This window comes from Setaria italica, chromosome III (genome assembly GCF_000263155.2).
Source record: "Setaria italica strain Yugu1 chromosome III, Setaria_italica_v2.0, whole genome shotgun sequence".
Taxonomy (NCBI): domain Eukaryota; kingdom Viridiplantae; phylum Streptophyta; class Magnoliopsida; order Poales; family Poaceae; genus Setaria; species Setaria italica.
The window spans coordinates 3,387,574-3,403,383 of record NC_028452.1 but is presented as its reverse complement, the minus strand read 5'-3'; the positions used below and the strand labels follow the sequence as shown (position 1 = coordinate 3,403,383).

Below are 15,810 nucleotides of genomic sequence, written 5' to 3'. Positions count from 1 at the left end.
TTCCGGTCCCCACAGCTGGAGGGAGGGGGGAGGAGGATTAGGGTTTCTCTGGTGGGCGGAGACGCGGACCAAACGGCTCAACGAGCGAGCAGAGAGAGGTTTTCCGCACCTCCCCATATGGGAAATTAGGAAATTTTCAAACACAAAAAAAGAAAATTTGCTTCTGTGTGCGTCTAGAGTGCACATTTTTTTTCTTTTTATTATTAGCTGGCTCAGTTTTCAGGAGCCATTTTATGTTGATTTTCCCAAGTTATTTAAAATTGGTGTTAGCCAAACCTTTTAAACTTTAGCTATAAAAATAAAATTGTATCAATTAGCAAGATAAGACTAATCGCAGCCATTAAAAAAACTATTCCCTCTGTTTGTATTGTAATAGGTGTGTTAGAATTTTAATAAGTCAAACTTCATAAATGTTGATCAACAATTAATCAAAGTATATGCATGTGTTGGTGTATAAAATTGTATAATAGATCCATATTTCAAATGCCTTTTAATACAAATTGATTTCACCACAACTATATAATGATATATTGTAAGAGAAATCGGTGGTCAAAGTATACTTCTAAGAACTCTCAAAATGTAATACGTCTGCTAAAAACAAATAGTGGGAGTAATATTGTGATATTTTACAAGGTAATGATCACAAAACCAGATGATACTATTGAGCTACGTAAGCATGGGCTAGGAAAACAAGGGACCATACATGGCCCGTGAAAAGATTGATCACAACAAATATGTTACTTTTCTAAACATTGAATTAAAATCCAGTCATCCATCTCTCGTTACTTTCTAAACATTGAATAAAATCCAGTCATCCATCTCTAATTATCCATCTTCCACTTCAAACACAATTTTAATTCAATTACCAGCCTTGTCCCTTGTTAGATATCGGTGGGAGTCGCCCCACAAAACTTTGACGTGAGAGTTGAAGGGGAGAATTAGGGTCTGTTTGATAGAGCTCCGTCTGATTCTGATTCTCTATGGGAGCTAATTCTTTGAGAGAAGTGATTCTGTGACTGAAAGTGATTCTCTTTGATTCTCTAGCATAAACTCTTAAAATCAGGATGGAGAATCAGTTCCCAGAATCAGGAGAAGCTATTTTTTTTCAACCCCCAGCCTCTTAGTTCATTTCAGAGAATCACTTCATAGAATTAGCAGAAAATCACTTATCTCTAAAAAAACCATTTGGCAGAGCTCATGCTGGATTTAGCAGAAAATCAGCTCTGGAAGCTCTGCCAAACGCACCCTTAATATGGGAATTGGATTTTCAGTCCTAGCCCATTTTGTTCGCCTTTTGTGATAGAAATTAAGATAGAGAGTGTATCCTCAGTTTCATGTGTGGATTTATAAATGGTAAATTGATTAATTTTAGTTCCATAAACTTTGACTTAAAATATTCAAAAAAGCGTTACACATAAAATGCACTTTAACATGCAATTACCGGTTTAACGCTCCTCTCCCATTAAGAGATTGGTGGGAATTGGCCCACAAAACTCTCGCTGTTATTCCAATGAAACTCCCATTTTCACCGACTCAAGCAAGTAGCCATGCCTCTAATTTCTTGTCCATTCTCATCATCCCTAGCCAAACCCACCACTGAGAAAAATTTAAGGAGCACTATAGTTCCTTACATATATATTCAGGAATAAATTCAAGATAAAATTTAACTACATATGTTCCTATTCGAAATTTTAAGAAAGCTACATAACTCGATGATTGATGATACTTGTTCATGTGAACCAATGCATCGTGCCTTGTTCTTACGAACCTATGTTTAGTGATAGTTTTATAACCAGCATTTTTCATAGAAAAAAGTTTGCCTTTCCTAATTGATAAATAACACTTGGGGTTCGTCGCTATTAGGGTAGAAAAAAAGCCTTGGCTACTTGAAAAAAAGTATAATGAGTACCGATAACCGTCAGCCATTCACAGAATACACTCGGAGAATCATGAAAATCGTGTAGTGGACACATCATAATACATCATTTTACAAGCTTAAGAAGAAGCTTGATAGTAGTTAGTACTCCTGTTAACGATAGAAAAAGTCTTGGTACGTGTGCCGGGGCGAGTAGTTTGGTGGTTAGAATTGGCAACTAACGCAAGGGAGACGATTCCCGGCTGGCTGTAACTGTGGCCATGTTTAGTTACTCCCAACTCCCAACTTTGACACTATGCAAAAAGAAGATTCCCCATCACATCAAACTTGCGGTACATGCATGGAGTACTAAATGTAGATGAAATTAAAAACTAATTGCACAGTTTTGTTGTACTTTGCGAGACGAATCTTTTGAGCCTAATTAGTCAATATTTGGACAATAATTCACAAATACAAACGAAACGCTACAGTGTGCTACAGTGCTGTAACAGTAATTTGGCACCTCCCAAATTCCCCAACTAAACACGGCCTGTAATAAGCGCCTCTTCTCAATTGGCTGTAGGCCCTGATGTCATCTTTCTTGTCCTTCTCCTCCAGCAGCGTCGTTGGAAAATTTTTGTTAACGAACCAGGAAAGAAGATGAAAAATTAGATTGGACAATATAATAAAGAAAAAAAATAACAACCTAAACGCAAACAATTCAAACAAACACTCAAAACACCACAAACGTCAAGCTACTACTCTAACACTAGATACCACAAGCAATGGTCACTGGAGAACTGGCCACAAATGGTGTGGGAAGGGTGTAGCAACGGATTTGTGGGAGGCTGAGACTATTGGGTTTTCTTGAGTTGATGTCACTTGGCTTGGGCCGTGGTGGGCTGACCGGAGACTAAGTCTATGATTGGTTGCCTGGCTTATCATGGCATGGCTAGAATCTGGGGCCAGGCTAGCCTAAGCCTGTATAATGTAGTGCAATCTGCTTGTGTTTGATTGCTTGATCAGCTTAATCATGGCTAGCATAGAGATTATGATTGGTTGGCTGTATAATTTGTTAAGGTCGCCTCGTACATGCCATAGGTGAAGTTACCATTTTATTTATGTCTCTCTTCTCCACCACCTCCGGCCACACCCTCCTTCTCACCTCCGACCGCACCTTCACCTCCGACTCTTCCTCCTGCCGTCCAGCTGGTGGGCAAGATCTGCTGTGTGGCCGGTCGTGTGAGCGAGATCCAGCGAGGTCCTCTGTGCGGGGCCACCGCTGGCCAAGCAGACGAGCTCTACCCTGTGGGCTGCCGCCAGCCGCGCGGTCGAGCCCCCTCCGGTGCTAGGGGGCGCCACCGGCCGTGCATGCCCCCCGCCGCACGGGGAGCCACCAACCGTGTAGGCCCTCCGCCGCCGGCTGTGCGGGCGAGCTCCTCCGTCGCGCGGGGGTGTCGGCGGCCGTGTGGGTCCTCGCCGCCGGCGAGGCGGCGCCAATGGCGTGAGGAGGCAGTGACACAAAACGTTCACATGAGCCACCGACAACTTGTGCAAGCCTGCATAGACATAAACGGATCTCAAATGTGTTTCTAGGCTAAGTCATTCTTTTTGCACTAGCGGAGCCTGAATAGAAGCTGAAACCAATCGCAGCCTAATGGAGTAGTAGTATTCAGTAGCAGCAGTGAGATCGGAGACACCTTGAGATGCGCTTTGACTTGGTCATGGACTCATGGTCGATCGAGGTACACTGCGTATGTATCAACGAGTCTACTACTAGCTAGTACTGTATACCGTATACGTATACGGAGTACCGAGTACACTCCACTAGTCCACTACGGCACTACGAATCCATGCTTCCCAGCTTGCACTGACGGACCACCCGTGACCACAATGAATACGGAGAGTCGGAGAGGGGCGATGGGTCGTCACGGGTGGGATCAACTACAACTACCACCAGCACCACTGACGTGGCTGCAAAGATAGATAGTAGGCTGCATTGCACTTCGCCATTTCAAGCCCATCTATACGCTTAGGCCTCCTCCAATGGTTAGAATTAAGTGATAGCTTATACGCTTATAAGACATAGGGGGTGTTTGTTTCCAGCCTCCTAAAATTTTAGCTCCTAGAAGGTGACTAAGGGGGTGTTTACTTCCACTTGCTAAACTTTAGTTGCTAAAAGTTGCTAAACTTTAGTTGCTAAACTTTAGCAAAAGCTGTTTGGATACTCTTGCTAAAAGGCATTTAATGAGTTGTAAAAGGACCTATCTACCCTTATTAAAGGTGCGCAGGAGGGGGGAGACAAGCAATAAATGAGGGGTATATGTTGTCCAGCCCACCTTTTAGCAAGTTTTAGCAACCAAAAACTTGCTAAAGTGCTAAACTTTAGCAACTCAACTTTAGCAAGTTTTAGCAAGGGTGTTTGGCAGTTTAGCAGCTAAAAGTTGCTAAACTTTAGCATCTAAAGTTTAGCAAGGTGGAAGTAAACACCCCCTAAAATAGGACTAAAGAGCCAAACGCTCCTCCTAAAAAGTGACTAAAGAGTTTTAGGAGGCTCAAAAATTTTAGTCCCCTCACCCTTCCTAAAACCTCATAAAACCAGATCTGGACTCCCACTACCCCTCCTTTATTGCCCCCTCTCTCCCTCTCGGCTCCCTCCCGCCCGGCCCCTCGCCACCATTCCGTCCGCCGTCGGTGTCCCTCTTGCCCGGCCCCGCCGCCGGCGTCCCTCCCACCGCACTTCCGTCCCGCTCCCGCCGCTCGCCGCCGCCCAGGGCCGTGCGCCAAGGAACACCAGACCCACCAGCACCAGCACCAGATCCGCCGGGGGGGGCGGGACTGTGCAGGCTTCGGGCGGTGGAGATCCTCATCCGCGCCAGCAGTCGCGCCCTCCTCCGCCGGATCTGCTCCACCAGGTCCTTGTCCCCGATTCTTGGCGTTCTTGGCGTGGCGACCTGGTGCAGCTGCGCCTCGATTCGGGCAGGGCCATGCACATCCCACAGCCAGTGCGTCTGGAGGCGTGGCGGCGCTTCAATCCTGTGGGTGACGGAGGGCGGAGGCGAATGGGTGGCGTGTCTACCCGTGGAGCGGGTGTGGGGGGCCTGCGCGGGCGGAGGGGGCCTCGCCCGCAACATCGAAGAGGGGGTGCGCGGCTGCAGGGGGAGGCGGATGCGGATGGGCGTCACGGTCCTACGGTGAGGCTGAGGTGGAGGGCGGGTGACGTAGCTGCAATGAGGAGTGGCAGAGGGAGGCGCCGCCCCGGAGAGAGGAGGAGGGAGCGGCGGAGGGAGACGCGGCCCAGAGAAAGTAGGAGGGAGCGGCACCAGGAAGAAGAAGGGAGGGGCAACTAGTGGGAGAGCAGCATGGTCCTTTTGTTACAACATTTTATTGTCACTTGAACCAAACAACCTTTAGGAGGTTGACTAAAATAGGACTAAAACTTTTTAGTCACTAAAATTTTAGGAGGTGGAAACCAAACACAGCTATAGTGTCAGAGATATGTTCCCCAACAATTAGAGTCAAGCACTAGCTCTTATGCATATGTAGCTCCACACGTTAGCTCCATAAGATTTAGGGACACGTGTATGAGCCTATTTTTAGAATAAGAGATAGCTCTTCTTTCCTTCTTTCCGCATGGTAAAAAATGTGGCATGCTTATGAGTTGTCGTCGTTGGAGGTGGTCTTAATGCATCCAAGATTGATGCAAGGTAACAGCTGACGTCGTTGCATTGGTTGCAAATGCAAGCCTCACGTGAGAAAGCGAACAGCTCGGTACACCGTACACGTATCGTACACGCAGAATGCGGTAGAGCAACGCGTGATTAAGCGTTGTTTTATTTGGGTGCAAGCAGCTGGTACGTGCTGCAAGTTTAATTTGAACACGCGATGCGCCGCCGCGGTTTCCTGTGCTGATTTGCTGCCACCAGAAATATAGTAGCGTATACATGTTGAATCAGTACCAGAGTGTGTGTGTCCTTATCCTTAATGTATTCTAGTTCTAGTCTTCGTTGTGACACGACCAATTACGAGCAGGAGGCTGGCTTAAGCCGCACATGGCATGGTGTTCCATTGTCAACCAGCTAATCTGTAACACGATGATATAATCCTAGCTTCTTCTTTTTTTTTTTTGCGAAACGGTGCACCGAATTATACTCCAAATCCTTTGCCCTCTTTTTTAAAAAAAATATAAAACGGAGAAAAATCTCAGAAGCTTAGAAGTACAATAAACTATCCCAACAATTTTAGTTACAACTACATCAATGATAATCCCATCCAACGCCGGAATCTTGGACCGCAAATAAAACGAACGCGCCTACGAGTACAGAATACAGTAGATATACGATCATGTATTCTGACCTCATGGGGCCCACCTCGCGCACGGACACCTGGCAGGGGGCACGCGGGGACGTGTGCTGCAGCGCCGTGACACAGAGGATCCAGGTCAGCACGTGGCGCACGCCCCGACGAAAAATTTGGAGTTTGCCGCGCGCTGCCCGCGGGCCCCGCACGTCGATTTGAAACCTGGATCCCAGCTCATCATCTCCATCGTCCCCAACCCAACCATTTATTTCCTCGTTTTCATTTCCTTGCCCCCCGGTTTCTCTCGCCGTCTCTCTCTTGTCTCTTCTCTCCCCTCCCGCCCGCGCACCGCCAGGATTCATCAGCCGGAAAAAGGAAGGAGGTTTATCCCCAAAACCCGGAGGAATCAGCGGGGAAATATACTCCTCCCCTGTCTTCGGTCGTCAGAGCGGGTGCGCCGCCTCTGGTGCTGGCCATGGAGGCGGGAGGAGGAGACATCTGAGAGCGGAAAAGGAGTAGAGGACCGGACCGGCGTTTGATTTGTGGTGGTGGTTCTTGGCCCGTGGTCTGGGCGGGCGGAATAGCGCTTTCTTCGCCGGAATCGAGCTGAGTGGTTTCGCTTCCATGGTGCGTGGTTCTTCCGCCTCCCTCTTTGTTCATGTCGAGTTGTTCACCCGCGGCCGTGCTTGTCGCTTCGCTGCATTTTTCCCCTGTTTGTTTTCCTGGGATGGGGAGCTCGGGACGTTTTGAGCGGAGATAGCGGCTGCTCTCTGATGATCCATTCCGCATCCGCAACGTTCTCATGGTTGGGTGCGTTCCCCTGTTTTAAAAAATTCGAAATTTTTATACAATCCTAAAAAAAAGGAGAGTTTTTGTACGCCTCTGGTGCTCGAAAGACTCGAGTATTTTCGGTTGCATCTAGCTCCAGTAGAAGGTTCTGTCGGATTCTTCGGGAAATTTGAACTGGTTTGAAATTGCCTGACGGGTCAGACGCTTTTGTCCTCATCTATTTGCAGGCACCGAGGAAGATGCCTTTGCTTGGTCCTCAACTGTACAAAAAAGGGCCATTTGTTTAGTCCTCTGGTTCTGTCAAGCCTATTTACTGTGAGTCACGTTGACTCCAAGCACCAAAAACATGCTGCTCCTAATTTTGCTGCGTGGTGCCCGCAAGTTGACTAAGTATGCAGATGCTTAATTTGATTCCTTTATTTCAAGTCTAATAGATGACAAGAACAAGTCACTTGCAGTATGTATAATATCTGTTTGCTTTGCTTTGGTTTCCCTCTTTGCCAATACGATTTCTTGGAGTACTGAAAGCTACACTTCTGTCATTGTATTGCAAAGAGAAATGTCTGGCTCCACATGAACTCGTGGCCTTGATCCAAAGAAAACGGGTGCTTGTTATCATTTTTTTCTCCTCTCAGATAGTATTATTGTTTTCTGCAGTGAAAGCTACTGGTTGTCTTGTACTGACCAGTGTGAAAGAGCGCTATTACTTGTGAGGCTATCAGAGGTGTTTGGTTTGGTCTAAGAAAGCTCAGCTCCCTTCTTGTCTTGCCCATGGGATGCTTTCTGTGAGCTGCTGTGCTGGTCCTCGGAGAGAATAATACAGTGCTTCAAGTTCAAGGAGCTTTGAATCGTGCGATTACTCTTATAGTCTTCTTGCCAATTGTGACTGGGAGAGAAACAGTGCTCTTCTGGGGCTTGGCTATGTCCGTCTCGGAGAAGGTGGTACCATCATCATCAGTTTCATCATCATCGGATTTGGATCCGTTGTTGAAGGATCTTACAGAAAAGAAGTTGAGCTTTAGGAGGAACGTTGTCTCGTTGGCAGCAGAGCTCAAGGATGTGAGAAATAAACTTGCTTCCCAGGAGCAGCTGTTTGTGAGGGAATCCCAAACTAGGAAGGTTAGTTTGTAATTTGTAATTAGTACCTCATGTTTGCATGTGGAGTTTGCGCTGACCAGGGAAAAATCTTGACAGGTTGCAGAGACAAAGGCAAGGAGCATGGAAGAGGAAGTAAGCAAGCTGCAGAAATGCTTACAGGAGAAGGATGAGGAACTACGTTCATCGACAAGTAGCACAGAACAGGTAAAGATCTCTTCCGATTCTCCATTTGAGTTTGACACAAATATTTGAACTAGAGCCTTCACATCCAAATATGGAGACATGGTCATAAACTTTTCATCAAGTCATCTGTCTCGTCTTGTGTTTTGTTGTTTACTCTGAATCTCCGTACGATAAGTTCAGGTATATTGTCTAGAGCTGAGAAATGCTGTTTATAATGCAGGGTCAACAATTTGGTGTCAATCTGTTTGCTTGTGAAATTGCATTTATTTGGTTTCTTTGGCCCTCAAACTTTTGATCAGGAAATAAATTTAGCTTGATTTACTCTGAATATCTGGTCCAGGCTCCTTTTCTTTAAGAAAAAAAATCACGAATCAATGGGAGTGAATGGTCCTTCCTCTTGACATACTACTAACTTCCTGCTCTGACTATGGGCTGCTATTGTCAGTGAGGAAGGTTGCTCCACAGTTTTATATCAAATATCTAGTCATCCAATGTCTTCACGCCTATGTTCCTATTGCATTTTTAATTTGTATGGTTGTGGCTTATGATTTTCTCATAACCAAATATCTCTTTTGAACGGGCAAGCTAGATACACTTTCGCAATAACTGTTTCTCATTGTATGCAGTACCTCCACGAGTTGGATGATCTTAGAACACAGCTGTCATTTACCCGGGCTACAGCAGAAGCAAGTGCTGCATCAGCCAAGTCAGCTCAGTTGCAGTGCTTGTCATTGCTGAAAGAGCTGAATGAGAAGGACTGCTCGCTGAAAGAGCACGAACTTCGAGTGAACAAACTAGGTGAGCAGCTTGATCTTCTCCAGAAGGATCTGCAAGCAAGGGAGCTCTCACAGATGCAACTCAAAGATGAAGTTATACGGATTGAAACTGACATCATGGATGCAGTTGCTAAAGCTGGCTCCAAGTCTGACAAAGATAATGAGCTTCTAAAGATCTTATCTGATGTTTCACCAAGGAATGTTCAGAATCTCAACAACCTTTTGAATGCTAAGGATACAGAGATTGCGAGGTTGAGAGAGGAAATCAGGATATTATCTGCTCATTGGACGAACAAGACCAAGGAGTTGGAATCACAGGTACGCTCTATACCTTTCATCCACAAAAGACCTCCAGAATTTGGCTAGAAATGACTATTTCCCCACAGTGCTGAATTGATGTATATTTACATGAGATTTCTTGTTTGATGAATAGTTGGAAAAGCACCGGAGAACTGATCAGGAACTGAAGAAGAGGGTTCTGAAGCTTGAATTTTGTCTACAAGAATCACAGTCTCAGATGCGAAAACTCAAGAGGGTATGACCATATAATACATTATTGTTGCTTGTTAGCACATCAAACACGACTTTATAGTTTATTTTTCTTGTTCTTCTAGCCTTCATGCCTATCAGTTCATTTATGCTACTTGAATTGGCATGTGGACTTCAGATTTTCAATGTGTGCCTTACTACCGACCATCCAACATGATCTCTGGCAGTTTGAATTAACAAATCATACCATGTGAATCAACAATCCCTGCTACGGCAGTTGGCCATAATTGTGCATGGAAAATATTCAGGTCAATGATCTGATTGTTTACACATCCTATTCTGCAGATGGGGGAGAAAAGGGACAAGGCACTCAAGGAGCTCATGGACCAGGTGGTGGCCATGAAGCAGCCCAACGGTCCCTGCCGTGACATCAAGGAGAATTTCTGGGAGAGCCAGGGCTTCAAGTTCATCGCCTCCATGTCGATGTTAGCCCTGGTGATCCTTGCAAAACGATGAAAATGGCATCCTGAACTAAATCATGTATAAAGAAGTTAGAGATTCCAGTGGTAGGTGAGCAGCTAGCTCATAGTTTGTAGTTTAAGAAGCTGTCGATGTAGCGGTTCCATTAGTTTGTAGACTTTAGGCAGTTGGGCATGCATACTGCATGATCAGATGTCCAAACCGAAACTTGCCGACATCCAAACCCTAGTCCTGTAGACTGTAATAGTTGTAGTCTGTACTCTGCAGTTCAGTTTCTGTCTTGTACTGACAGCTAGTTCGTGTAAGCTCACGAGCAGTCATGTAGTCATGGATCTACATATAATAATTTCAGAGTACCTACCGCAGTTGTCGCTGCGGTTTTAATGTTATTCTCCTGTACTTAAAATCTGCGGTATCTACATGGCAAATACCTGCTTCTGAGGCTCAAGTGCTGAACGCACTGGTCCTTGAAAGTTTATTGCAAGTTCTGAGGCTCAAGTGCTGAAAGCACTGGTCCTTGAAAATTTGCAAAAAAAGAAAGGAGATGCATTGTTACCTAATTAGCAGCGCAATGAAAAGGGGATAAATTTTGGGTAAACCATTTTTCTACAAGAGCAACCTAAATGAAGGTAAAGATGACTGAAAACCAGTATCAAAAGTTCAAAACTGGATCTACTCGTTTCATTACGATTGCAGTTGATATACCCAAATGCAACCGTAGTGTCACGTGTCACCTATCTAAAGTGAAGCACATAGCATAGCTGAAGCTGCACTACATTGTTGTAGCAAGGAACATACTCCAGTTAGATATATACGATGCGTGCCACCAATAAACAGGTCATCTTGCAACCGATAGAAAGAATCAAATATTGTGGGGGTACAAGAATCTTGATGTTTACAACTCGGGGGAAGAATAATCACAAATGTTACATGCTGCCAGGCAAACGTTCGCAAGAACGACATTGTCGACTCATATATCTTACTTATCTATCATACAAGAAGGGGGAGTGAAGTGAAGCTTATGATCCGGCATTTTCTCCAGGGTTAGCCGCCCGCGCATTCAGCAGGGGTTGGAGCGCCTTGACCACGATGCTCATGTTCGGCCGGAAGTCTGCTTCGTATTGAACACACAATGCGGCAACAGCTGCAAACTGTTTCAAAGACAGGAGAACAACAAGGTTAAACCTTAGATGGATCAACAAAGGATATCTGAACCCAATAACAAACACTTGATAGGCACAAGCAGGAAAGGATCAAAGCTTATATCATAATAAACTAGCTGAATACAAACATGCTTCAAGAACAATGTTGTTTACAGTAGCTGATCAAATTCTATGACCACAATACCAGAATTAGGCATTTTAACAATACTTGAAGATAAGTTGGCAACAAAAACTGTTTACTCATCTTCTTCTACAACCGTCACTTTGTTCTTCAGTAACCAACTTTCTTCAGCACTTTGTCAAAATAGTTGGGAAAATTGGGTTTGTGACACCGAAAGATTCATGTTTTAGAAATTAATCATCGAATCGTTCCGGTACACTTTAATACCATCAAAAGATGTCGCTGTTTAGAATTTTACCACTCCGTCACATTTTCCATCCATACTGCCGTTTCTTCACGATTTCTCTTCCTTCTGCCGTTTGGCTCTCAACCTTTCTTCTCTCTCCAACCAGTGAACGGAGGAGCTGCTCCCCCTCCAACCAAACCAGAGGAGCCGGCGAGCCACATGTGCTTGCTGCTTTCATTGGTCAGGAAGTGAAGGGCCGTTGCTGCTTCCATTGGTCAGGCAGTGAAGGGCCCTTGCTGATGCGTGCTGGGTCTGGGTGCTGCCACTGCAGGATCTAATTCCCTTGCCATGGCATGTACTACAGCAGTAGCAGGCAGCGAGCTGCAAATCCTCAGTGCCCAGCTCTAAATCGGCTTCATCCTCAATGGAACACGAATCCATTCAGCTCCTCTGCAGGTGCCATAATGTACTTGAGCCTGACGGGGAGAGGTGTGACAGGACACAGTTGGCTCACAGCGGACTTTGGCGTAGCCAAGCTGGGGCAGCCATGGCTGGAAGCTAGCTTGGGCGCAGTGGCCGAGCCGAGCTGGGGGCGAAGAAGTGGGTTGATGCGCGGGCAGAGTGGCGGCCTGCGGCCAAGCCAAACTGTTGTGCAGCTATGGGGCAAGGTGGAGCTGATGTAAGGTCTGGCCATGGGTTGAGTAGGTTGGGGCACGGCGGCCTGCGGGCTGCCGCCAACAACCTGGGCGCAGCGCTTGCGCCAGAGATGGAGAAGATGAACAGGAAATAACGGAGATGACGTGGGATTGATGAAAAATGTCACGGAATGGTATATTTCTTAACGGTGGAATCTTTCAATGGTATTAAAGCGTACCACATCAGTTCGCTGTTAAATTTCTAAAACATGGATCTTTCAGTGTCGCAAACCCAATTTTTCCAAATAGTTGAGACAACCAACTTTAGTTAGGCATACTTCAGAAGAAAGGTTGTTCATAGTACCTTTGCAACAGCTTTAGGAGGATAGTCACCTCCAAGTCTTGAGTCAACACATTGTCTAACCTTGTCTTCACTAAGTCTTGGGGTAGCCTGCCAGAATTGAACAAATCAGAAATTTGATCCACCAACACTACATTGGTAAGCACTACAGGTCCAATTATCTTATAAGCACAAAGAGCATGTAGATGAAACTTACCCAGGTCACAAGGCTCTGCTGTCCCCTTGGCAAAGTATGGTCGACAGGTTTCCTTCCAGTCAACAGCTCGAGAAGAACAACTCCAAAACTATACACATCACTCTTAGAGCTGAGTTGTCCAGTCATTGCATACCTGACACAAAAATTTCAAGCAACATTAGGGTAAATTAATTAAAAGATCTATAGAACAATTGAAAAGGAAATTGGAACATACTCAGGAGCATGATATCCGAATGTTCCAAGAACCCTAGTAGAGTGAAGCCGAGCTGCCATGTCAGGAGCTTGGTTTGACAAATCAAAGTCAGCTATCTTAGCTACATCATCATCAAAAAGAAGAACATTACTGGACTTAATGTCTCGGTGTATGATATGGGGCTGTGCTTTCTCATGAAGATACTCAAGGCCCTTTGCTGCCCCAACAGCTATTTTCACACGTTGTGCCCATGATAAAACAGGACCAGGTTGAGCTCCTTTAACACCTTTTCTTCCTGTAAGAGGCATATTCCACATTTTTTAAGCATGGAAAATTTTCCTTTTCAGAAAAATCTTAGATCATGAGATTTCAAAAATCTCCCAAAAGATTAAAAAAAGGTTGCACAAAACAGTACCATGAAGCATATCATGAAGAGAGCCCATAGTAGCAAACTCATAAGCAAGAACACGTAGGGTCCCATCAGCGCAGTAACCAAGCAACTCAACTACATTTTCGTGCTTCAGCCTTGACACCATGGATACCTGCAGATGCATTTCAGAATGACTACAACGTGCACAAAAAAGAAAAATAGATGCCTGTTCGTAAACAAGGAGATACGGACCTGTGCCAAGAATTCTTGGTCTGGCTGCTTATTAGAATCCAACTTTTTGACTGCCGCACTCCTACCATTTCTTAGAACACCAAAATATACTCTTCCAAAGGAGCCCTCACCAATCAAAGCTTCATCACCATAACCCTTGGTCACCTCCTTAATCTCATCCACAGGAATGGTAGGGACTGCAATTGGTTGCATTTTCACAGGCTGAGGACCCTTGGGAGGTTGATCAGCAGGGCGGTATGCATCATTCCCTGCAGGTCAGTTGGAGTTTATTAAAATTTATAATCAATCACCAAAAGTTAAATACATGGTATAAGAACTGGTTCTGTGCATGGGACTAATAAAAGGTTCAGTGCTCTTACTTGCTGGATGGTGTCCTGGGTACTGATTCCTGGAGTCTGGCACTCCTTGTGTATCTTCATCACCACAGCATCCAAAGCACGACATATTCTATCCAAAAAACAAGATCTGGAAGTGGAACCAAGCACTGATTATTAGAAGCAGTAAGATGAGTGAACACTGGCTCACGGAGGGGCGAAAAAGAGGAAGAACAAATAGGAAACGCGAGAAGTGTCCACTCAATGCCAGACTAGCATAGGTGCAAAGTAACCAAATTGACCCACATGTCACAAACAATCTATGCAAAGAAAAACATGGAGGTATTCCTGTGTTCTTTGTTGTTTCCCAACTGCTGCGGCAGATTAAAATATATCTGTAAGGAAGGTACTAACTACTAACAATCGCCACTTGCTCATAAGCTGATCAAAGAACAGCTCATTCTGCATGACAACCTTGACAGTTCTTAATATTCTACAGATTTCGTACCACTTTAGCTCCAGACCCAATTATGCACTTTGGTTGGAAATCTGTTAGATGAACCATCCACCAATCAGCAGTTAGGCCATTGCAACACAGGACGCATACTTGCAAATATGCTTCTTTCCAAAAACAAGAGGAAATTCTTGATGTTACTGAAACTGCATTGGTCACTTGGCCTATGGATTTCATCTCAATAATAGCTGCATTAAAATTTATCACCACCCGTTTGGTGCACTGCTGCTCCTCCATGGTGCCAGCCCCAAGAGGTCACCTTTTTTCCCTCGTGCCCACAGCTCACGAACCATGCAGTTGCCACACACGCCAGCTCATGGAACAGGGCCAATCCAAAAGACTAGCTACACCGTGTTCACTCCAGCTCTTACTTGGCACTGCCAAACTTGCAATTGCTTTAGCATTGAAGCATCATCTCTCCGCGCTATGGATTCAGCGATAAATCTCCAAATGTCACACCGCACTGCTCCACGGATGAACTAACGACTCCATGTCAGCATGGCACGCACGCACTTGCAATAAAAGGTGCCATTTTCTAATCCCTGATGAGACTAACGCTACTCCGCGGCGACCTGCAATCAAGAAATTGCTCGCGAGAACCGATTAGGAAACCGACGCAGAAGGATGTTCCCCTCGAGCAAACGGAAGAAAGGGGAACAAAGGTGTAAACAAGACTAGAGCACACAACGGCCTTTCCCCAAGCTCCACGCGCTACGAATTTAGCAAGGGGTCACCAGAACAACCTAATCAAACTAACTAGAACGAATTGCAGATTGACCGGCTGGCGACGAGCTGCGGAGCCCGACCCCCTCCAGGCTCCAGATTCGGCGCTCCAGGCCGCCAAGAACCGCAGCCCAGCAGCCCAATTCCGCCCCCACAAAAGTAACCGGCAGAGAAACCGCCCCCAAAGTAGATATCACAAGCAACCACAACCGCATGAAACCACAGATCAGAGCAGCGGTGGCGCCTTTCAGGAGCAGGGGCGCTGAATCCGTAGTCAAAAATCGCACCTTTGCGTGTCCCGGCGGCGATGGCGGCGAACGGTGGAAGACGATGCCGGAGGAGGAGGAGGAGGCGGCGGCGGCACGAGGACGAGGGGAGGCAGCGGAGGTACGCGGAGGAGGACGGGAAGGGAAGCGAGTAGGAAGGCAGCTAGTACTCTCCTTGCGACGGGCGGAGCTGTAGGCTGTGCCGGTCACCAGCGGTGAGGTTATATACTGCTGCAACTGGTCTACTGTCCTCCGTGTCCGTGTGGTGTCTGGTGTGGTCGTCTCGTCAGAATGCGTGTGTGAGAAACGGCAAAAGCCAAACTCCCCATGTGCCTTTTCCAATTTTCTAATCCCGAAGCTTTCATCTCACGCAGCAAGAACTTTCAGTTGACCACGTCCCTCTTTCAACTCGTCAAATCGAATACGAAAGATTCAATTTTTCAGCTTTATCTCCCAGCAATGATCTTTAGCACAAAAACTCAAAATATAATCCACTCGAATTTGGGA

General features: G+C 45.8%; 2 protein-coding genes across 3 annotated transcripts; one reads left to right on the top strand and one right to left on the bottom strand.

Moving 5' to 3' along the window:
* The first annotated feature begins 6,425 nt into the window (after positions 1–6,425).
* On the top strand, positions 6,426–10,358 carry LOC101765773 (nuclear envelope-associated protein 2). Of its 2 annotated transcripts, XM_004960358.3 has the most exons (7): positions 6,426–6,781; positions 7,171–7,333; positions 7,601–8,062; positions 8,138–8,245; positions 8,851–9,318; positions 9,434–9,535; positions 9,835–10,358. In XM_004960358.3, the coding sequence occupies exons 3-7, from the start codon at positions 7,865–7,867 to the stop codon at positions 10,003–10,005; spliced, it is 1,047 nt and encodes a 348-aa protein (XP_004960415.1). In that variant the 5' UTR covers positions 6,426–6,781; positions 7,171–7,333; positions 7,601–7,864; the 3' UTR covers positions 10,006–10,358. The 2 variants fall into 2 exon arrangements, with proteins under 2 accessions (XP_004960415.1, XP_004960414.1); XM_004960357.3 differs by lacking the exon at positions 7,171–7,333.
* A 419-nt stretch (positions 10,359–10,777) lies between these two features.
* Positions 10,778–15,506, bottom strand: LOC101765366 (pto-interacting protein 1). Its single transcript, XM_004960356.3, has 8 exons — positions 15,325–15,506; positions 13,846–13,951; positions 13,487–13,734; positions 13,280–13,406; positions 12,886–13,159; positions 12,672–12,804; positions 12,479–12,565; positions 10,778–11,120 (listed from the first exon to the last, which is right to left on the bottom strand). Exons 2-8 carry the CDS (start codon positions 13,928–13,930, stop codon positions 10,989–10,991), a joined length of 1,086 nt encoding a protein of 361 aa, XP_004960413.1. The 5' UTR covers positions 13,931–13,951; positions 15,325–15,506; the 3' UTR covers positions 10,778–10,988.
* Positions 15,507–15,810: the final 304 nt, after the last annotated feature.